The sequence below is a fragment of the Ranitomeya imitator genome, chromosome 1 (assembly GCF_032444005.1).
Source record: "Ranitomeya imitator isolate aRanImi1 chromosome 1, aRanImi1.pri, whole genome shotgun sequence".
In the NCBI taxonomy this organism is placed as follows: Eukaryota; Metazoa; Chordata; class Amphibia; order Anura; family Dendrobatidae; genus Ranitomeya; species Ranitomeya imitator.
Genome location: NC_091282.1, coordinates 431,469,097 through 431,493,682, shown reverse-complemented (window position 1 = coordinate 431,493,682; position 24,586 = coordinate 431,469,097). Strand labels below are relative to the sequence as shown.

General features: G+C 41.7%; 1 protein-coding gene across 1 annotated transcript in view; it reads right to left on the bottom strand.

Moving 5' to 3' along the window:
* Positions 1-24,586, bottom strand: part of TRPM3 (transient receptor potential cation channel subfamily M member 3) — a 783,591-nt gene that overhangs the window by 455,721 nt on the left and 303,284 nt on the right. Inside the window, exons 4-5 of the mRNA XM_069763506.1 lie at positions 11,841-12,054; positions 3,469-3,593 (exon numbers count right to left, since the gene is read on the bottom strand). Of these exons, the coding sequence (XP_069619607.1) occupies positions 3,469-3,593; positions 11,841-12,054 (339 nt within the window). The remainder of the gene's footprint in view (positions 1-3,468; positions 3,594-11,840; positions 12,055-24,586) is intronic.

The window sequence follows — 24,586 nt, the reverse complement described above, 5'->3', positions numbered from 1 at the left end:
CACAGGTTATATACAGATGATCAGGTTTTTAAATACATCAGATAGGGATTGCATACATTAGTTAGGACTGCTCTGATAAGGGTATACCGTGAAGATTGGTAGAGCAGCTTAGTATACATTTTTTGCAAAAAACGTATCAACCAAATACCCTGTTTTTTACATCTTTTACTAGCACTTGCGGATTACTGCAACATTTTTTCAAACTGAGTGTTTTTGGTTTTACTATTCTCTTTTGTGTCTTCAGGTTTCTTGGTGGTGTGTGAACATGATCATACAGACTTGTTCACTGTGCAAGTAGCCCATGTGTTCCTGTTTCCATAATTGTTCTCTTGTGTCTACAAGACTGGGGAGTTCCACCACTCCTCTTGGGCTATCTGCACAAAAGCTGTTCTACCCTGTATGCACACATGGATTTTTCCTCTCTGAACCCTGTTCACACAGGTTATATACAGATGATCAGGTTTTTAAATACATCAGATAGGGATTGCATACATTAGTTAGGACTGCTCTGATAAGGGTATACCGTGAAGATTGGTAGAGCAGCTTAGTATACATTTTTTGCAAAAAACGTATCAACCAAATACCCTGTTTTTTACATCTTTTACTAGCACTTGCGGATTACTGCAACATTTTTTCAAACTGAGTGTTTTTGGTTTTACTATTCTCTTTTGTGTCTTCAGGTTTCTTGGTGGTGTGTGAACATGATCATACAGACTTGTTCACTGTGCAAGTAGCCCATGTGTTCCTGTTTCCATAATTGTTCTCTTGTGTCTACAAGACTGGGGAGTTCCACCACTCCTCTTGGGCTATCTGCACAAAAGCTGTTCTACCCTGTATGCACACATGGATTTTTCCTCTCTGAACCCTGTTCACACAGGTTATATACAGATGATCAGGTTTTTAAATACATCAGATAGGGATTGCATACATTAGTTAGGACTGCTCTGATAAGGGTATACCGTGAAGATTGGTAGAGCAGCTTAGTATACATTTTTTGCAAAAAACGTATCAACCAAATACCCTGTTTTTTACATCTTTTACTAGCACTTGCGGATTACTGCAACATTTTTTCAAACTGAGTGTTTTTGGTTTTACTATTCTCTTTTGTGTCTTCAGGTTTCTTGGTGGTGTGTGAACATGATCATACAGACTTGTTCACTGTGCAAGTAGCCCATGTGTTCCTGTTTCCATAATTGTTCTCTTGTGTCTACAAGACTGGGGAGTTCCACCACTCCTCTTGGGCTATCTGCACAAAAGCTGTTCTACCCTGTATGCACACATGGATTTTTCCTCTCTGAACCCTGTTCACACAGGTTATATACAGATGATCAGGTTTTTAAATACATCAGATAGGGATTGCATACATTAGTTAGGACTGCTCTGATAAGGGTATACCGTGAAGATTGGTAGAGCAGCTTAGTATACATTTTTTGCAAAAAACGTATCAACCAAATACCCTGTTTTTTACATCTTTTACTAGCACTTGCGGATTACTGCAACATTTTTTCAAACTGAGTGTTTTTGGTTTTACTATTCTCTTTTGTGTCTTCAGGTTTCTTGGTGGTGTGTGAACATGATCATACAGACTTGTTCACTGTGCAAGTAGCCCATGTGTTCCTGTTTCCATAATTGTTCTCTTGTGTCTACAAGACTGGGGAGTTCCACCACTCCTCTTGGGCTATCTGCACAAAAGCTGTTCTACCCTGTATGCACACATGGATTTTTCCTCTCTGAACCCTGTTCACACAGGTTATATACAGATGATCAGGTTTTTAAATACATCAGATAGGGATTGCATACATTAGTTAGGACTGCTCTGATAAGGGTATACCGTGAAGATTGGTAGAGCAGCTTAGTATACATTTTTTGCAAAAAACGTATCAACCAAATACCCTGTTTTTTACATCTTTTACTAGCACTTGCGGATTACTGCAACATTTTTTCAAACTGAGTGTTTTTGGTTTTACTATTCTCTTTTGTGTCTTCAGCTTTCTTGGTGGTGTGTGAACATGATCATACAGACTTGTTCACTGTGCAAGTAGCCCATGTGTTCCTGTTTCCATAATTGTTCTCTTGTGTCTACAAGACTGGGGAGTTCCACCACTCCTCTTGGGCTATCTGCACAAAAGCTGTTCTACCCTGTATGCACACATGGATTTTTCCTCTCTGAACCCTGTTCACACAGGTTATATACAGATGATCAGGTTTTTAAATACATCACATAGGGATTGCATACATTAGTTAGGACTGCTCTGATAAGGGTATACCGTGAAGATTGGTAGAGCAGCTTAGTATACATTTTTTGCAAAAAACGTATCAACCAAATACCCTGTTTTTTACATCTTTTACTAGCACTTGCGGATTACTGCAACATTTTTTCAAACTGAGTGTTTTTGGTTTTACTATTCTCTTTTGTGTCTTCAGGTTTCTTGGTGGTGTGTGAACATGATCATACAGACTTGTTCACTGTGCAAGTAGCCCATGTGTTCCTGTTTCCATAATTGTTCTCTTGTGTCTACAAGACTGGGGAGTTCCACCACTCCTCTTGGGCTATCTGCACAAAAGCTGTTCTACCCTGTATGCACACATGGATTTTTCCTCTCTGAACCCTGTTCACACAGGTTATATACAGATGATCAGGTTTTTAAATACATCAGATAGGGATTGCATACATTAGTTAGGACTGCTCTGATAAGGGTATACCGTGAAGATTGGTAGAGCAGCTTAGTATACATTTTTTGCAAAAAACGTATCAACCAAATACCCTGTTTTTTACATCTTTTACTAGCACTTGCGGATTACTGCAACATTTTTTCAAACTGAGTGTTTTTGGTTTTACTATTCTCTTTTGTGTCTTCAGGTTTCTTGGTGGTGTGTGAACATGATCATACAGACTTGTTCACTGTGCAAGTAGCCCATGTGTTCCTGTTTCCATAATTGTTCTCTTGTGTCTACAAGACTGGGGAGTTCCACCACTCCTCTTGGGCTATCTGCACAAAAGCTGTTCTACCCTGTATGCACACATGGATTTTTCCTCTCTGAACCCTGTTCACACAGGTTATATACAGATGATCAGGTTTTTAAATACATCAGATAGGGATTGCATACATTAGTTAGGACTGCTCTGATAAGGGTATACCGTGAAGATTGGTAGAGCAGCTTAGTATACATTTTTTGCAAAAAACGTATCAACCAAATACCCTGTTTTTTACATCTTTTACTAGCACTTGCGGATTACTGCAACATTTTTTCAAACTGAGTGTTTTTGGTTTTACTATTCTCTTTTGTGTCTTCAGGTTTCTTGGTGGTGTGTGAACATGATCATACAGACTTGTTCACTGTGCAAGTAGCCCATGTGTTCCTGTTTCCATAAATACATATGTATGATGCATTAATTGCAAAGTTTCCGGATGCAGCTATACGTTGAGTAACAATTACATTGAATATACAGTGGTAGAAGTGACTTACATCTTTACCGATAAGGTCCTCTTGGTTTTCTACTATACCCCAGGGGGCAATACCAATTGTGCAGATCTTGCCTCTTGACTTGGATGCATGGTCTTTCAAAGCATCACCTACATGGCGAATGACACCTGGAAAGTTGTGCGACACATGAAACAGAGTAAATACAAGAATTTATGGACAGAGTTAGTTATGTTTATTTGAAATAGGAACCAGCGGTTGCTTTAGGCAATACCGGTTTGTCAGGAGAGTTTGTAGGCTGATCACAGGGGGGGCATGCTCCTGAGACCACCTGCAATCTACTGGGGAAAACAGCGCTAAGTGTTAATTTATTCTGTAGCTTCACTTATTAAAATCAATGGTCTTTTTATATAATGTGGTAATGGGTCCTTCAGAAACAAAAAACCTTTCTAGCTGCTGTCCGCTCCAAATAATTAATGAGTGTTCCGAATAATAGACGCCAATCATTCAGCTGAAACGTCACTAAAATAGTACTTGAAATTAGCTATTGATGTGTCTGCATACAGGTTTGACTTTAGTATGGTACTTTTATTTCTGCACTGGATAATCATTAGACAAAGTGCTCAGTAAAGTTTTCCTTTAAAATGTCAAGAATAAACCTAACCATATTTTTGGGAATCTATCATCGTTTCCATAAAATCGGAAAATATCCCTGAGCAAGATAGTTCATTCTGCTATTAGCAATAACAGTGCAGACTACTACTCCCCTGATAACGACTTTGTCTTCTATTCTATTTTATATCTACGTTTACAGATTAGTACGAATGGAAAATAGCTCACGTAGATCTAAGTTGAGACTCTCTGCCATTATGAAGCTGACACTTCAGGTTGAATTTCAGAAAAAAAAGAACATTCTAAAATATCTGACACAGAATAACTGAGGTGTGAGGTCCAATCGAATAGGAAATCCAAATATATGGATTATTTTTTATAGATGTTTATCTTGGCCTTTGGCAAAATGCAGTCCAGATGTAATTTTTTTTTTTAAATATACATTCTCCTCCTAGATGCCTGCTTTCGTTGCAAATTTGACTTCCGCAATGGTTTCTCGTCATAAATGTAAAAAGCAAGATTATATATATCAACCATATGTGAAACATATCGGTCATAACCTTGATAATTGGTTGTATAACATTTAACAAAAAATATTGGAACAGGACAGTCGCAAAATATTCCCAGAAGAATATTTAAAATATTGTAGGTCTCTCTTATGGCGCACCTCGGCCAAATGATGTTCACCTATATACAAGTCAATGGAGGTTGCTTGCTCCTATATTAACAGATTGATGACCAATGAGAACAGAAATTAATATGACCGTTCTGTCCTCACACAGAATCATGTTGTCAGCAGCACATTCCTTATTTACATGGAGCTGCCGATAATGATGATTTTCTCGGGAGCACAAACAACCCGATAACCCTTCTCAGGTGATCACTAGTGATAGCTCATTAACCGGTTCTCTGCCTGTCTAAAGGCACCCATAGTGTAAAGGAAACCGGTCATGTCAAAAAACGCTATTAACCAGCAGATATGGGATTAATTTGCAAGTTAATAGTGTTCTACAGCCGTGCAACTGCTGCATTGAAAGTGTAAGTAGTAGGAGGAAATGAACATTATTCCTCCAGGCAGCTTCCTGTTTTCAGTCATAGAGGTGCTGCTGGTGCGGCTTCAGTCACCGCTCAGGGCCCACTCAGAGGCAGCAGTAGCCACACCTTGGCACTGACTGACAGCCGGCTCTCCAGTGCATCATTACCCCATATCTGCAGGTTGATAGGATCTGTCAAATCTCTTGATGTGTACAATTGAAGTACAGAAATCTCCATGAAATAAATTAGAAGGTTAATTTTTTTAATCTCCACCGGGTTATTCCTCTTTTAGTACACCTGCTGGGGCTTAAACCATGTTTGCATGGCTGTCAACACCCACCCTTCAACAAATAATAATTAATAAAGCAACAAAAAGGAATACATTTTTGCACAAAAATAGAATACAACAAAATCTGTGACTTTGCGATGCTAAAAATGGAGCAAAAGTCTAGATAAATCTCCCTTAGAGTTGATTAGACAGAACTCTTTGCACAATTATGTCTATCTATCTACACACGTGGTCAAAATTGTTGGTACCCCCCATTTATTGACAGAAAAAAACACAATGGTTTCTGAAATAACTTGAATCTGACAAAAGTAATAATAAATAAAAGATCTAAGAAAATGAACAAATGAAAGTCAGACATTGATTTTCAATCATGCTTCCACAGAATAAAAAAAAAAAAAAAACTCATGAAATAGGCCTGGACAGAAATAATGGTTCCCCTGAAAATAATGTGACAAAAGGGACATGTTACATCAAGGTGTGTCCACTAATTAGCATCACAGGTGTCTACAATCTTGGAATCAGTGAGTGGGCCTGTATATAGGGCTACAGATACTCACTGTGCTGTTTGGTGACATGGTGTGTATCACACTCAACATGGACCAGAGGAAGCGAAGGAAAGTGTTATCTCAGGAGATTAGAAAGAAAATTATAGACAAATATGTTAAAGGCAAAATTTATAAGACCATCTCCAAGCAGCTTGATGTTCCTGTGACTACAGCTGCACATATTATTCAGAAATTTAAGATCCATGGGACTGTAGCCAACCTTCCTGGACGTGGCCGCAGGAGGAAAATTGATGACAAATCAAAGAGACGGATAATATTAATGGTAGCAAAAGCCCAGAAAAACTTCTAAACAGATTAAAGGTGAACTTCAAGCTCCAGGAACATCAGTGTCAGATCGCACCATCCATCGTTGTATGAGCCAAAGTGGACTTCATGGGAGATGACCAAGGAAAACACCATTGTTGAAAAAAAAATACAAAAAAGCCAGACTGGAATTTGCCAAACTACATGTTGACAAGCCACAAAGTTTCTGGGAGAATGTCCTATGGACAGATGAGACAAAAATGGAACCTTTTTTTAACAAGGCACATCAGCTCTACGTTCACAGATGAAAAAATGAAGCATATCAAGAAAAGAAAACTGTCCCAACTGTGAAACATTGTGGAGGCTCTGTTATGTTCTGGGGCTGCTTTGTTGCATCTGGCACAGGGTGTCTAGAATCTGTGCAGGGTACAATAAAATCTCAAGATTATCAATGGATTCTAGAGAGAAATGTGCTGCCCAGTGTCAGAAAGCTTGGTCTCAGTCGCAAGTCATGGGTCAACAGGATAATGACTTAAAACACACAGCTAAAAACACCCTAGAATGGCTAAGATGAAAACATTGGACAATTCTGAAGTGGCCTTCTATGAGCCCTGACCTAAATCCTATTGAGCATCTTTGGAAAGAGCTGAAACATGCCGTCTGAAAAAGGCAACCTTGTAACACGAAACAACTGGAGCAGTTTGTTCTTGATGAGTGGGCCAAAATACCTATCGAGAGGTGCAGAAGTCTCATTGACAGTTACAGGAATCGTTTGATTGCAGTGATTGCCTCAAAAGGTTGTGCAACAAAATACTAAGTTAAGGGTACCATCATTTCTGTCCTCGCCTATTTCATGAGTTTTATTTTTTTTTAAATTCTGCAGAAGTATGGTTGAAAAGCAATGTCTGACATTCATTTGTTCATTTTCATAGATTTTTAATTTATTATTACTTTTGCCAGATTCAAGTTATTTCTGTGACCATTGTGGGTTTTTCTGTCATTAAACGAGGGGCATCAACAATTGTGACCACGTGTGCATCTATCTATCTATCTATCTATCTATCTATCTATCTATCTATCTATCTATCTATCTATCTATCTATCTATCCCATATCTATCTATCCCATATCTATCTATCTATCTATCTATCTATCTATCTATCTATCTACAGTACAGACCAAAAGTTTGGACACACCTTTTCATTTAAAGATTTTTCTGTATTTTCATGACTATGAAAATTGTACATTTACACTGAAGGTATCAGAACTATGAATTAACACATGTGGAATTATATACTTAACAAAAAAAAGTGTGAAACAACTGAAAATATGTCTTATATTCTAGGTTGTTCAGTGCTTTGTACACTCTTGGCATTCTCTTGATGAGCTTCAAGAGGTAGTCACCGGGAATGATTTTCACTTCACAGGTGTGCCCTGTCAGGTTTTATAAGTGGGATTTCTTGCTATATAAATGGGATTGTGACCCTCAGTTGTGCTGTGCTGTGCAGAAGTCTGGTGGATGCACAGCTGATAGTCCTACGGAATAGACTGTTAGAATTTGTATTATGGCAAGAAAAAAGCAGCTAAGTAACGAAAAATGAGTGGCTAATAGTGATGAATATACTCGGTACTCGAGATTTACCGAGCACGCTATCCTCCGAGTATTTGTAAGTACTCGGAGATTTAGTTTTCAGCACCACAGCTGAATGATTTACATCTGTTAACCAGCATAAGTACATGTGGGGGTTGCCTGGTTGCTAGAAGAAGGCACTGCTGCCGAAATGCGTGTTGGGGTGGGTGTCTCCATGGCCATTCAGGTAATCCTTGGCTCCATATTATATGGTACATATATGATCTCAGGTCCAGTACCTTGCTCCTCAATGGTTGACAGTTTTTTTGTATTTTGTGCGCATTGAGTGCTTCACCACTAGTGGCATATATATATATATATATATATATATATATATATACAGGTCCTTCTCAAAAAATTAGCATATAGTGTTAAATTTCATTATTTACCATAATGTAATGATTACAATTAAACTTTCATATATTATAGATTCATTATCCACCAACTGAAATTTGTCAGGTCTTTTATTGTTTTAATACTGATGATTTTGGCATACAACTCCTGATAACCCAAAAAACCTGTCTCAATAAATTAGCATATTTCACCCATCCAATCAAATAAAAGTGTTTTTTAATAACAAACAAAAAAACCATCAAATAATAATGTTCAGTTATGCACTCAATACTTGGTCGGGAATCCTTTGGCAGAAATGATTGCTTCAATGCGGCGTGGCATGGAGGCAATCAGCCTGTGACACTGCTGAGATGTTACGGAGGCCCAGGATGCTTCAATAGCGGCCTTAAGCTCATCCAGAGTGTTGGGTCTTGCGTCTCTCAACTTTCTCTTCACAATATCCCACAGATTCTCTATGGGGTTCAGGTCAGGAGAGTTGGCAGGCCAATTGAGCACAGTAATACCATGGTCAGTAAACCATTTACCAGTGGTTTTGGCACTGTGAGCAGGTGCCAGGTCGTGCTGAAAAATGAAATCTTCATCTCCATAAAGCATTTCAGCCGATGGAAGCATGAAGTGCTCCAAAATCTCCTGATAGCTAGCTGCATTGACCCTGCCGTTGATGAAACACAGTGGACCAACACCAGCAGCTGACATGGCACCCCACACCATCACTGACTGTGGGTACTTGACACTGGACTTCAGGCATTTTGGCATTTCCTTCTCCCCAGTCTTCCTCCAGACTCTGGCACCTTGATTTCCGACTGACATGCAAAATTTGCTTTCATCAGAAAAAAGTACTTGGGACCACTTAGCAACAGTCCAGTGCTGCTTCTCTGTAGCCCAGGTCAGGCGCCTCTGCCGCTGTTTATGGTTCAAAAGTGGCTTTACCTGGGGAATGCGGCACCTGTAGCCCATTTCCTGCACACGCCTGTGCACGGTGGCTCTGGATGTTTCCACACCAGACTCAGTCCACTGTTTCCTCAGGTTCCCCAAGGTCTGGAATCGGTCCTTCTCCACAATCTTCCTCAGGGTCCGGTCTCCTCTTCTCGTTGTACAGCGTTTTCTGCCACATTGTTTCCTTCCAACAGACTTACCATTGAGGTGCCTTGATACAGCACTCTGGGAACAGCCTATTTGTTGAGAAATTTCTTTCTGGGTCTTACCCTCTTGCTTGAGGGTGTCAATGATGGCCTTCTTGACATCTGTCAGGTCGCTAGTCTTACCCATGATGGGGGTTTTGAGTAATGAACCAGGCAGGGAGTTTATAAAAGCCTCAGGTATCTTTTGCATGTGTTTAGAGTTAATTAGTTGATTCAGAAGATTAGGGTAATAGGTCGTTTAGAGAACCTTTTCTTGATATGCTAATTTATTGAGACAGGTTTTTTGGGTTATCAGGAGTTGTATGCCAAAATCATCAGTATTACAACAATAAAAGACCTGACAAATTTCAGTTGGTGGATAATGAATCTATAATATATGAAAGTTTAATTGTAATCATTACATTATGGTAAATAATGAAATTTAACACTATATGCTAATTTTTTGAGAAGGACCTGTATATATATATATATATATATATATATATATATATATATATATATATATATAGCTTTTGCACTATGCTACACTCTACAGCACTATTCAAATGCACTTTATGACCTGTCTGTCCTAGTAACTTGGCCTGGGATTCTTGCAATTTGCTAACCTGTTTTACTACTGCAGTTTCATCCTTCAGGGTATCATTGTCCTGTCCCTGTTTGTAAAAATACTTGATTACAATCTGTTGTGCAATAATAAAGTTTATATATTTTTTAGTATATTTTGGTTCATTTGGTGCTTCTTTTCTTGGTATGATTTTCATGGTTGTGCACGGAACCCTGCCTTATACATCCTTGCAACTCTTGATACTCTTTCACTTTCTGTATTAAGCATTTTGGTGCTGGCCTGGTATATAGGTGTTTGACAGAGTTCAAGCAGCAGACACATCTTTACAACAACTGTTAAGAGGAGACTTTGTGCAGCAGGCCTTCATGGTAAAATAGCTGCTAGGAAACCACTGCTAAGGACAGGCAACAAGCAGAAGAGACTTGTTTGGGCTAAAGAACACAAGAATGGACATTAGACCAGTGGAAATCTGTGCTTTGATCTGATGAGTCCAAATTTGAGATCTTTGGTTCCAACCACTGTGTTTTTGTGTGAGGCAGAAAAGGTGAATGGATGAACTCATTATGCCTGGTTCCCACCGTGAAGCATGGAGGAGGAGGTGTGATGGTATTGGGGGGCTTTGCTGGTGACACTGTTGGGGATTTATTCAAAATTGATGGCATACTGAACCAGCATGGCTACTACAGCATCTTCCAGCGGCATGCTATTCCATCCGGTTTGCGTTTAGTTGGACCATCATTTATTTTTCAACAGGACAATGACCCCAAACACACTTCCAGGCTGTGTAAGGGCTATTTGACCAAGAAGGAGAGTGATGGGGTGCTACGCCAGATGACCTAACCTCCACAGTCACCAGACCTGAACCCAATCGAGATGGTTTGGGGTGAGCTGGACCGCAGAGTGAAGGCAAAAGGGCCAACAAGTGCTAAGCATCTCTGGGAACTCCTTCAAGGTTGTTGGAAGACCGTTCCCGGTGACTACCTCTTGAAGCTCATCAAGAGAATGCTAAGAGTGTACAAAGCAGTCAGCAAAAGGTGGCTACTTTGAAGAACCTAGAATATAAGACATATTTTCTGTTTCACACTTTTTTGTTAAGTATATAATTCCACATGTGTTAATTCATAGTTCTGATACCTTCAGTGTGAATGTACAATTTTCATAGTCATGAAAATACAGAAAAATCTGTAAATCAGAAGGTGTGTCCAAACTTTTGGTCTGTACTCTATCTATCTATCTATCTATATATCCCATATCTATCTATCTATCTATCTATCCCATATCTATCTATATATACCATATCTATCTATCTCATATCTATCTATCTCATATCTATCTATCTATCTATCTATCTATCTATCTATCTATCTATCTATCTATCTATCTATCTATCTATCTATCTATCTATCCCATATCTATCTATCTATCCCATATCTATCTATATATCCCATATCTATCTATCTCATATCTATCTATCCCATATCTATCTATCTATCCCATATCTATCTATCTATCCCATATCTATCTATCTATCTATCTATCTATCTATCTATCTATCTCATATTTATCTCATATCTATCTATCTCATATCAACCTATCTATCTATCTATCTATCTATCTATCTATCTATCTATCTATATATCCCATATCTATCTATCTATCTATCTATCTATCTATCTATCTATCTATCTATCTATCTATCTATCCCATATCTATCTATATATACCATATCTATCTATCTCATATCTATCTATCTATCTATCTATCTATCTATCTATCTATCTATCTATCTATCTATCTATCCCATATCTATCTATATATCCCATATCTATCTATATATCCCATATCTATCTATCTCATATCTATCTACCTATCTAGCTATCTCATATCTATCTATCCCATATCTATCTATCTATCTATCTATCTATCTATCTATCTATCTATCTATCTATCTATCTATCTATCTATCTAATAAGGCATTTTACCAGTGTTGACTCCTCCGGTGAATATCCAAGCCCCTGTAGTCATGGCAGCTTTAATTAGGCCTTTCCCAAAGACCTGTTTCAGTTTTGGCTGGAGTTCAAAATTTTGGAGGCCTCCGTGGACTGATATGAGAAGCTTTGGCAGTTCTAGCTGCCACTCCTTTGTCATAAGGTGCAGCAGTAAGTCAGGCTTGGTGTCAAAGGAAACTCGAACATACTGCAAACAGACAGAAGTAGAAGATATAACATATTTTTTTCTTGAAATTTATTGATATATATATATAAACCATAGTATTGTATGCAACAACATGCAACAAAAAAAATAATCACATTTTAGACCATTGGCCTTCCCTACCCTATCCTCCATTCTTATCACCTGTCCCAACCTATTCATTGTTAGGGCTTGCGGAACGCACTGAGTATAGATAGGTAGCTACAAGGTTCGTTCACAGCCCGGGGTCCACCGTGCAGAGATATCTGATGCTAAGTAATGGCAGATAAATTCTGAGCTCACACGTGGGTTAAGCTTCGCCCCGTGTGAACTGGAAGCGATCTCTGTTACCTCACAGAGTCGCGCTGTACACAAAACTATTACCCTAACTTGGGTTGTGCTTGCTCTGGAACTCTTCTGTGCTAACCGCACACATGAAGGAACCAGATGCTAAGCCAAGGCTAATTGCCCCCACTGACTCTAGCTGCCTGCCTGAGTGTACAGCCCCACACCACACATGAATAGAGTGGTATAGTATCCACTGGCATAAGCTATGCGAACCTCTTATAGTTGCAGCTCTACAGGACCTTCCTGGTGGACCAATAGGAGCTGCAACAGGGCCTGAGCGTATGACCCCCGACCTCCAATGAGAGGTGCTCCTGTGGGCATGCTCAGTGCGTGAAAAGCAGAACTTAGTCCCAGAAAAGCCTGCTCGCCACTGACCAGTGCTGGCTACAAGAGCCGAGCCTGGAAATGCAACAGTAACCATTCGCACAGTATCAGGCTGAGCCAGACGCTGGGACCGATGTCTCCGCTGAGCAGGTTCCACTGCGGCTGGAGGAGAATGGGAGACCGCAGCAGACATGGTTTGAGATTCCCCCTGTGCAGCGGTGGGAACTCGACACCTAGCACTCACTGAATGGAGTGGTGGTAATAGAAAAAAATAGAAAAAGAAATTTTTTAAAAATCTTCTTTCTCTTAGTATTCCGAAACAAACAGTTTCCTATACACTGGGTCTAATTAAGAAACCTATGGTTCCCGGCTGTGAACAAATAGTGCTAATAATGATACACACAGACAAATATTTAAATTGCAGATTTCGGACATGAAAATACCTGATATAAGTGAGGTCCTTTAACCCCTTAATCCCATTTGACGTACTATCCCGTCAAGGTGACCTGGGACTTAATTCCCAGGGATGGAATAGTACGTCATAGCGATCGGCCGCGCTCACGGGGAAAGCGCAGCCGATCGCGGCCGGGTGTCAGCTGACTATCGCGGCTGACATCCGGCACTATGTGCAAGGAGCGGTCACGGACCACCCCCGGCACACTGCGATCAAACATGATCGCAGTGTTCCGGCGGTATAGGGAAGCATCGCACAGGGAGGGGGCTCCCTGCGTGCTTCCCTGAGACCCTCGGAGCAACGTGATGTGATCGTGTTGCTCCAAGGGTCTCCTTCCTTCTTCTCCCTGCTGGCCCCGGATCCAAAATGGCTGCGGGGCTGCATCCGGGTCTGGGGAGGCTGCGGGGCTGCATCCGGGTCTGCTCAGAGCAGGCGCTGGTAAGCCAGGAGCCCTGCCTGTCAGATCGCTGATCTGACACAGTGTTCTCCAAAGTGTCAGATCAGCGATCTGACCTTATAACATGATGCCCCCCCGGGCAATGTTATAAAGTAAAAAAAATATATACGAAATCCAAACAAAAAGAATTGCAAATGCACTCACCAACTGCAGTAGAAAGTGTTTCTTTATTCAAACACAAGACGGTACATCTTCACGGCACGGGGGAGTGAAGGGTAGCCAAAAAGAGTGTGCGGCAGACGAGACGATGGCCGTTTCGTGCTGAACAAGAGTGCTTCTACGGGTCTAACCCGTAGAAGCGCTCTTGTTCAGCGCGAAACGGCCGTCGTCTCGTCTGCCGCACACTCTTTCTGGCCACCCTTCACTCCCCCGTGCCGTGAAGATGTACCGTCTTGTGTTTGAATAAAGAAACACTTTCTACTGCAGGTGGTGAGTGCATTTGCAATTCTTTTTGTTTGGATTTCGTATGGACTTTATTCATGCAAATAGCACCTCCTTCCCTTTTTCGGACTGCTATATATTTCCCATGTGTCCATTGATTATCTCTGCTTGGTGAAGCTGTGCTGCTCCTTTCCTCTTTTGCTGCTTTATAAAAAAAAAAAAAATATATATTTAGTTGTGTAAAAATAAAAAAAAATTACGAGATATAGAAAAAAAAATATATTATTCCCATAAATACATTTCTTTATCTAAATAAAAAAAAACAATAAAAGTACACATATTTAGCATCGCCGCGTCCGTAACGACCCGACCTATAAAACTGTCCCACTAGTAAACCCATTCAGTGAACACCGTAAAAAAATGAAAAAAAATGAGGCAAACAACAACGCTTTATTATCATACTGCTGAACAAAAAGTGGAATAGCACGCGATCAAAAAGATGGATATAGATAAGCATAGTACCGCTGAAAACGTCGTCTTGTCCCGCAAAAAACAAGCCATACAGCATCATCAGCGAAAAAATAAAAAAGTTATATTCATCAGAATAAAGCGATGCAAAAATAATTATTTTTTCTATAAAATAGTTTTTATCGTCTAAAAGCGCCAAAACATAAAAAAATGATATAAATGAGGTATTGCTGTAATCGGACTGACCCAAAGAATAAAACTGCTTTATCCATTTTACCAAATGCGGAATGGTATAAACGCCCCCCAAATGAAATTCATGAATAGCTGGTTTTTGCTGCCTCACAAAAATCAGAATAAAAAGCGATCAAAAAATGTCACGCACCCGAAAATGTTACCAATAAAAACGTCAACTCGTCCCGCATATAGTGCTCTGCACCGTTCATATTTCCCCATAGCTGTGCCCCATATAGTGCTCTGCACCGTTCATTATTGCCCTATAGCTGTGCCATATAGTGCTCTGCACCGTTCATTATTGCCCCATAACTGTGCTCCATATAGTGCTCTGCACTGTTCATTATTGCCCTATAGCTGTGCCATATAGTGCTCTGCACTGTTCATTATTGCCCCATAACTGTGCTCCATATAGTGCTCTGCACTGTTCATTATTGCCCTATAGCTGTGCTCCATATAGTGCTCTGCACTGTTCATTATTGCCCTATAGCTGTGCCCCATATAGTGCTCTGCACTGTTCATTGTTGCCCTATAGCTGTGCCCCATATAGTGCTCTGCACCGTTCATTATTGCCCTATAGCTGTGCCCCATATAGTGCTCTTCACTGTTCATTATTGCCCTATAGCTGTGCTCCATATAGTGCTCTGCACCGTTCATTATTACCCTATAGCTGTGCTCCATATAGTGCTCTGCACTGTTCATTATTGCCCTATAGCTGTGCCCCATATAGTGCTCTGCACTGTTCATTGTTGCCCTATAGCTGTGCCCCATATAGTGCTCTGCACCGTTCATTATTGCCCTATAGCTGTGCCCCATATAGTGCTCTGCACTGTTCATTATTGCCCTATAGCTGTGCTCCATATAGTGCTCTGCACTGTTCATTATTGCCCTATAGCTGTGCCCCATATAGTGCTCTGCACTGTTCATTATTGCCCCATAACTGTGCTCCATATAGTGCTCTGCACTGTTCATTATTGCCCTATAGCTGTGCTCCATATAGTGCTCTGCACTGTTCATTATTGCCCCATAACTGTGCTCCATATAGTGCTCTGCACTGTTCATTATTGCCCTATAGCTGTGCTCCATATAGTGCTCTGCACTGTTCATTATTGCCCTATAGCTGTGCCCCATATAGTGCTCTGCACTGTTCATTATTGCCCCATAACTGTGCTCCATATAGTGCTCTGCACCGTTCATTATTGCCCTATAGCTGTGCTCCATATAGTGCTCTGCACTGTTCATTATTGCCCCATAGCTGTGCCCCATATAGTGCTCTGCACTGTTCATTATTGCCCTATAGCTGTGCTCCATATAGTGCTCTGCACTGTTCATTATTGCCCTATAGCTGTGCCATATAGTGCTCTGCACTGTTCATTATTGCCCTATAGCTGTGCTCCATATAGTGCTCTGCACCATTCATTATTGCCCCATAGCTGTGCCCCATATAGTGCTCTGCACTGTTCATTATTGCCCTATAGTTGTGCCCCATATAGTGCTCTGCACCGTTCATTATTGCCCTATAGCTGTGCTCCATATAGTGCTCTGCACCGTTCATTATTGCCCCATAGCTGTGCCCCATATAGTGCTCTGCACTGTTCATTATTGCCCTATAGTTGTGCCCCATATAGTGCTCTGCACCGTTCATTATTGCCCTATAGCTGTGCCCCATATAGTGCTCTGCACTGTTCATTATTGCCCCATAACTGTGCTTCATATAGTGCTCTGCACTGTTCATTATTGCCCTATAGCTGTGCTCCATATAGTGCTCTGCACTGTTCATTATTGCCCTATAGCTGTGCTCCATATAGTGCTCTGCACTGTTCATTATTGCCCCATAACTGTGCTCCATATAGTGCTCTGCACTGTTCATTATTGCCCTACAGCTGTGCTCCATATAGTGCTCTGCACTGTTCATTATTGCCCCATAACTGTGCTCCATATAGTGCTCTGCACTGTTCATTATTGCCCTATAGCTGTGCCCCATATAGCGCTCTGCACTGTTCATTATTGCCCTATAGCTGTGCCCCATATAGTGCTCTGCACCGTTCATTATTGCCCTATAGCTGTGCCCCATATAGTGCTCTGCACTGTTCATTATTGCCCTATAGCTGTGCTCCATATAGTGCTCTGCACTGTTCATTATTGCCCTATAGCTGTGCTCCATATAGTGCTCTGCACTGTTCATTATTGCCCTATGGCCGGCTTCACATTCAGCGTATGAAAATACGGTCCGTATATTACGGCCGTAAAACGCTGAAAAGTCCCGAAAATAGTGGTCCGTAGCTCCTCCGTAGGCAGGGTGTTTCAGCGTATTTTGCGTATGGCATCCTCCGTATGTAATCCGTATGTCATCCGTACTGCGTGTTTTTATCGCAGGCTTGCAAAACCGACATACGGATATATAAGGGATCCATGTGTAAAAAAAAAAAAAAACCATATATACTGTATATATATATATATATATATATATATATATATATATATATATATATACTGTATATATATATATATATATATATATATATATATGTCAGTAGACACATATATGTATATATATTAATATTTTATACAGCGCGATATAGCAGAAAGTCGGTAATTCAATTACCGGCTTTTGCTTTCTCCTTCCTAAACCCGACATGATATGAGACCTGGTTTACATACAGTAAACCATCTCATATCCCCATTTTTTTTGCATATTCCACACTACTAATGTCAGTAGTGTGTCTATGCAAAATTTGGCCATTCTAGCTAGTAAATTAAGGGGTTAAATGGCGGAAAAAATTGGCGTGGGCTCCCGCACAATTTTCTCCGCCAGAGTAGTAAAGCCAGTGATTGAGGGCAGATATTAATAGCCTGGAGAGGGTCCATGGTTATTGCCCCCCCCCCTGGCTGAAAAGACCTGCCCCCAGCCACCCCAGAAAAGGCACATCTGGAAGATGCGCCTATTCTGGCACTTGGCCACTCTCTTCCCATTCCCGTGTAGCGGTGGGATATGGGGTAATGAAGGGTTAATGCCAACTTGCTATTGTAAGGTGACATTAAGCCAAATTAATAATGGAGAGGCGTCAATTATGACACCTATCCATTATTAATCCAATACTAGCAAAGGGTTAAAAAAAAACACAAACACATTAATAAAAATTATTTTAATGAAATAAAAACAAAGGTTGTTGTAATATTTTATTCAACGCCCAATCCAATCACTGAAGACCCTCGTTCTGTAACAAAAAAAACATAATAAACCAACAATATCCTTACCTTCCGCAGATCTGTAAAGTCCAACGATGTAAATCCATCTGAAGGGGTTAAAATATTTTGCAGACACGAGCTTTGCTAATGCAGCAGCTCATGTCTGCAAAACCCCGGAGAATGAAGGTAAAGTAGGTCATTGACCTATATTTACCTGCATTTGCGGTGAGGCGCCCTCTGCTGGCTGTTCCTAGATCGTGGGAACTTTCCTAGAAAGCTCCCTGGCTCGAGTTCATAAGAGGCGCCCTCTGCTGGTTGTCCTCATATGAACTCGAGCCAGGGAGCTTTCTAGGAAAGTTCCCACGATCTAGGAACAGCCAGCAGAGGGCACCTCACCGCAAATGCAGGTAAATATATGTCAATGACCTACTTTACCTACATTCTCCGGGGTTTTGCAGACATGAGCTGCTGCATTAGCAAAGCTCGTGGCTGCAAAATATTTAAACCCCTTCAGATGGATTTACATCGTTGGACTTTACAGATCTGCGGAAGGTAAGGATATTGTTGGTTTATTATGTTTTTTTTGTTACAGAACGAGGGTCTTCAGTGATTGGATTGGGCGTTGAATAAAATATTACAACAACCTTTGTTTTTATTTCATTAAAATAATTTTTATTAATGTGTTTGTGTTTTTTTTTTAACCCTTTACTAGTATTGGATTAATAATGGATAGGTGTCATAATTGACGCCTCTCCATTATTAATTTGGCTTAATGTCACCTTACAATAGCAAGGTGGCATTAACCCTTCATTACCCCATATCCCACCGCTACACGGGAATGGGAAGAGAGTAGACAAGTGCCAGAATAGGCGCATCTTCCAGATGTGCCTTTTCTGGGGTGGCTGGGGGCAGGTGTTTTTAGCCAGGGGGGGGGGGGGGGCAATAACCATGGACCCTCTCCAGGCTATTAATATCTGCCCTCAGTCACTGGCTTTACTACTCTGGCGGAGAAAATTGTGCGGGAGCCCACGCCAATTTTTTCCGCCATTTAACCCCTTAATTTACTAGCTAGAACGGCCAAATTTTGCATAGACACACTACTGACATTAGTAGTGTGGAATATGCAAAAAAAATGGGGATATGAGATGGTTTACTGTATGTAAACCAGGTCTCATATCATGTCGGGTTTTAGGAAGGAGAAAGCAAAAGCCGGTAATTGAATTACCGGCTTTAAAGCTGTCTAGCGCTGGAAGAAATATTAATATATATATGTGTCTCACTGACATATACAGTTAGGGCCAGAAATATTTGGACAGTGACACAATTTTCGCGAGTTGGGCTCTGCATGCCACCACATTGGATTTGAAATGAAACCTCTACAACAAAATTCAAGTGCAGATTGTAACGTTTAATTTGAAGGGTTGAACAAAAATATCTGATAGAAAATGTAGGAGTTGTACACATTTCTTTACAAACACTCCACATTTTAGGAGGTCAAAAGTAATTGGACAAATAAACATAACCCAAACAAAATATTTTTATTTTCAATATTTTGTTGCAAATCCTTTGGAGGCAATCACTGCCTTAACTCTCGAACCCATGGACATCACCAAACGCTGGGTTTCCTCCTTCTTAATGCTTTGCCAGGCCTTTACAGCCGCAGCCTTCAGGTCTTGCTTGTTTGTGGGTCTTTCCGTCTTAAGTCTGGATTTGAGCAAGTGAAATGCATGCTCAATTGGGTTTAGATCTGGAGATTGACTTGGCCATTGCAGAATGTTCCACTTTTTGGCACTCATGAACTCCTGGGTAGCTTTGGCTGTATGCTTGGGGTCATTGTCCATCTGTACTATGAAGCGCCGTCCGATCAACTTTGCAGCATTTGGCTGAATCTGGGCTGAAAGTATATCCCGGTACACTTCAGAATTCATCCGGCTACTCTTGTCTGCTCTTATGTCATCAATAAACACAAGTGACCCAGTGCCATTGAAAGCCATGCATGCCCATGCCATCACGTTGCCTCCACCATGTTTTACAGAGGATGTGGTGTGCCTTGGATCATGTGCCGTTCCCTTTCTTCTCCAAACTTTTTTCTTCCCATCATTCTGGTACAGGTTGATCTTTGTCTCATCTGTCCATAGAATACTTTTCCAGAACTGAGCTGGCTTCTTGAGGTGTTTTTCTGCAAATTTAACTCTGGCCTGTCTATTTTTGGTATTGATGAATGGTTTGCATCTAGATGTGAACCCTTTGTATTTACTGTCATGGAGTCTTCTCTTTACTGTTGACTTAGAGACAGATACACCTACTTCACTGAGAGTGTTCTGGACTTCAGTTGATGTTGTGAACGGGTTCTTCTTCCCCCAATTAAGTATGCGGCGATCATCCACCACTGTTGTCATCCGTGGACGCCAAGGCCTTTTTGAGTTCCCAAGCTCACCAGTCAATTCCTTTTTTCTCAGAATGTACCCAACTGTTGATTTTGCTACTCCAAGCATGTCTGCTATCTCTCTGATGGATTTTTTCTTTTTTTTCAGCCTCAGGATGTTCTGCTTCACCTCAATTGAGAGTTCCTTTGACCGCATGTTGTCTGCTCACAGCAACAGCTTCCAAATGCAAAACCACACACCTGGAATCCACCCCTGACCTTTTAACTACTTCATTGATTACAGGTTAACGAGGGAGACGCCTTCAGAGTTAATTGCAGCCCTTAGAGTCCATTGTCCAATTACTTTTGGTCCCTTGAAAAAGAGGACGCTATGCATTACAGAGCTATGATTCCTAAACCCTTTCTCGGATTTGGATGTGGAAACTATCATATTGCAGCTGGGAGTGTGCACTTTCAGCCCATATTATATATATAATTGTATTTCTGAACATGTTTTTGTAAACAGCTAAAATAACAAAACTTGTGTCACTGTCCAAATATTTCTGGCCCTAACTGTATATATATATATATATATATATACCTATTCTATGTGTACACATTTATTCTACCGATTCTACTGTAAGCTGTCAGTGTGATTTTACTGTACACCGCACTGAATTGCCGGATTTTCTCGCTAACACCGCTGCGTATTTCTCGCAAATCACACTGCTGGTCCGTGTGTGATCCGTATTTTTGGGACTTTCATTGACGTTTTATTTGCGCAATACGGTGACAAACGCAGCATGCTACGATTTTCTACGGCCGTAGAAAGCCGTATAATACTGATCAGTTTAATACGGCAGATAGGAGCAGGGGCATAGAGAATAATTGTGCCGTTTGTTTTGCGAGTTTTACAGACGTAGTTTCTGCGCTCTTACGTCCGTAAAACTCGCAAATGTGAAGCCGGCCTATAGCTGTTCTCCATATAGTGCTCTGCACTGTTCATTATTGCCCTATAGCTGTGCCCCATATAGTGCTCTGCACTGTTCATTATTGCCCCATAACTGTGCCATATAGTGCTCTGCATCGTTCATTATTTCCCCATAGCTGTGCCATATAGTGCTCTGTACCGTTCATTATTGCCCTATAGCTGTGCCATATAGTGCTCTGCACCATTCATTCTTGCCCCATAACTGTGCCATATAGTGCTCTGCACTGTTCATTATTGCCCTATAGCCGTGCCCCATATAGTGCTCTGCGCCGTTCATTATTGCCCTATAGCTGTGCCCCATATAGCGCTCTGCACTGTTCATTATTGCCCTATAGCTGTGCTCCATATAGTGCTCTGCACTGTTCATTATTGCCCTATAGCTGTGCTCCATATAGTGCTCTGCAATGTTCATTATTGCCCTATAGCTGTGCTCCATATAGTGCTCTGCACTGTTCATTATTGCCCTATAGCTGTGCTCCATATAGTGCTCTGCACTGTTCATTATTGCCCTATAGCTGTGTTCCATATAGTGCTCTGCACTGTTCATTATTGCCCTATAGCTGTGCCCCATATAGTGCTCTGCACTGTTCATTATTGCCCTATAGCTGTGCCCCATATAGTGCTCTGCACGGTTCATTATTGCCCTATAGCTGTGCTCCATATAGTGCTCTGCACTGTTCATTATTGCCCTATAGCTGTGCCCCATATAGTGCTCTGCACCGTTCATATTTCCCCATAGAAAGCTCTGCCATTGCCGCTGCTGCAGTAAAAAAAAAAAATGCCATACTCACCTCTCTTGCTTGCAGCTCCCAGCGTCCGGTCCCGGCGTCTCTGCGCACTGACTGATCAGGCAGAGGGCGCCGCGCACACTATATGCGTCATCGCGCCCTCTGACCTGCACAGTCAGAGCGCAGAGAAGCCGGGAAGACAGAGAGACGCCGGGAAGATGGAGCGGCGCCCGGCGGCTGGAACGGGGACAGGTGAATATGCGATACTCACCTGGTCCCGGTGTCCGGCTCCTTCCCTCGTACAGCTGTCTTCGGTGCCGCAGCCTCTTCCTCTATCAGCGGTCACCGTTACCGCTGATTAGAGAAATGAATAGGCGGCTCCACCCCTATGGGAGGTGGAGCCGCCTATTCATTTCTCTAATGAGCGGTCCCACGTGACCGCTGAAGAGGAGAACAACTGCAGCACCGAAGACCATGGGACAGGCGGGGAGCGTCAGGATCGCTGGAAGCAGGTAAGTATGCCTCAGCGCCCTCACCCCCTCACCCGCCGACCCTGCCACCCACTTTGACTCGAGTATAAGCCGAGAGGGGCACTTTCAGCCCAAAAATTTGGGCTGAAAATCTCGGCTTATACTCGAGTATATACGGTATATGCTACAAATTGGAAATACACTGTGTGCAGAATTATTAGGCAAGTTTTATTTTGATCACATGATACTTTTTATACATGTTGTCCTACTCCAAGCTGTTCAGGCTTGATAGCCAACTACCAATTAAGTAAATCAGGTGAGGTGCATCTCTGTAATGAGGAGGGGTGTTGTCTAATGACATCAAAACCCTATATAATGTGTGCTTAATTATTAGGCAACTTCCTTTCCTTTGGCAAAATGGGTCAGAAGAGAGATTTGACGGGCTCTGAAAAGTCCAAAATTGTGAGACGTCTTGTAGAGGGATGCAGCAGTCTTGAAATTGCCAAACATTTGAAGCGTAATCACCGATCAATCAAGCATTTCATGGCAAATAGCCAACAGGTTCGCAAGAAGCGTGTTGGGCAAAAAAGGCGCAAAATAACTGCCCATGAATTGAGGAAAATCAAGCTTGAAGCTGTGAAGATGCCATTTGCCCCCAGGTTTGCCATATTTCAGAACTGCAAAGTTACTGGAGTAACAAAAAGCACAAGGTGTGTGATACTCAGGCACATGGCCAAGGTAAAGAAGGCTGAAAAATGACCACCTTTGAACAAGAAACATAAGACTGGGCCAAGAAATATCTTAAGATTGACTTTTCAAAGTTTTTATGGACTGATGAAATGAGAGTGACTCTTGATGGGCAAGATGGATGGGCCAGAGGCTGGATCAATAAAGGGCAGAGAGCTCCACTCCGACTCAGACGCCAGCAAGGTGGAGGTGGGGTTCTGGTATGGGCTGGTATCATCAAAGATGAACTTGTGGGACCTTTTCGGGTTGAGGATGGAGTGAAGCTCAACTCCCAGACCTACTGCCAGTTTCTGGAAGACAACTTCTTCAAGCAGTGGTACAGGAAAAAGTCGGTATCGTTCAAGAAAAACATACTTTTCATGCAGGACAATGCGCCATCACATGCCTCCAACTACTCCACAGCGTGGCTGGCCAGTAAAGGTCTCAAAGAAGAAAAAATAATGACATGGCCCCCTTGTTCACCTGATCTGAACCCCATAGAGAACCTGTGGTCCCTCATAAAATGTGAGATCTACAGGGAGGGAAAACAGTACACCTCTCGGAACAGTGTCTGGGAGGCTCTAGTGGCTGCTGCACACAATGTTGATCGTAAACAGATCAAGCAACTGACAGAATCTATGGATGGAAGGCTGTTGAGTGTCATCATACAGAAAGGTGGCTGTATTGGTCACTAATTTTGGGTTTTTTTGGGGGGGGGTTTGTTTTTGCTTGTCAGAAATGATTATTTCTAAATTTTGTGTAGTTATATTGGTCTACCTGGTGAAAATAATTATAAATTATTATTACCTGGTGAAAATAATTATATATACTCGAGTATAAGCCGAGATTTTCAGCCCATTTTTTGGAGCTGAAAGTCCCCCTTTTGGATTATACTCGAGTCATACCCGGGGGTCAGCAGGGGAGGGGGAGCAGGGGCTGTCTAATTATACTTACCTGCTCCCGGCGCCGTCCCTGGACGTCCCTGCTTCTTCCAGCACTGCATCTTCTTCCTGTACTGAGGTCACATGGTACCGCTCATTAAATTAATGAATATGCGGCTCCACCTCCCATAGATCATTACTGTAATGATCGGTAACTGTGACCGCTCAATACAGGAAGAGGAGAAGCAGGGACTGCAGGGACCGCGCCGGGAGCAGGTAAGTATACGGGGAGGGATGCACTGCGCGATATTTACCTGCTCCTCGTTCTGGTGTGGCTCCCGTCTCCAGCGTCCTCTGGCTGTGACGCTCAGGTTAGAGGGCGCGGTGACGTAGTCAGTGCGCGCCCTCTGCTGAGCTTCAGTGCTGGAGACGGAGCCGCACGAGGAGCAGGTAAATATTGAAAGTGCCGGCGTCCTGAGCGAAGAGAGGTGTTATGACCTGGTGGTTAGGACAATAATGGACCTG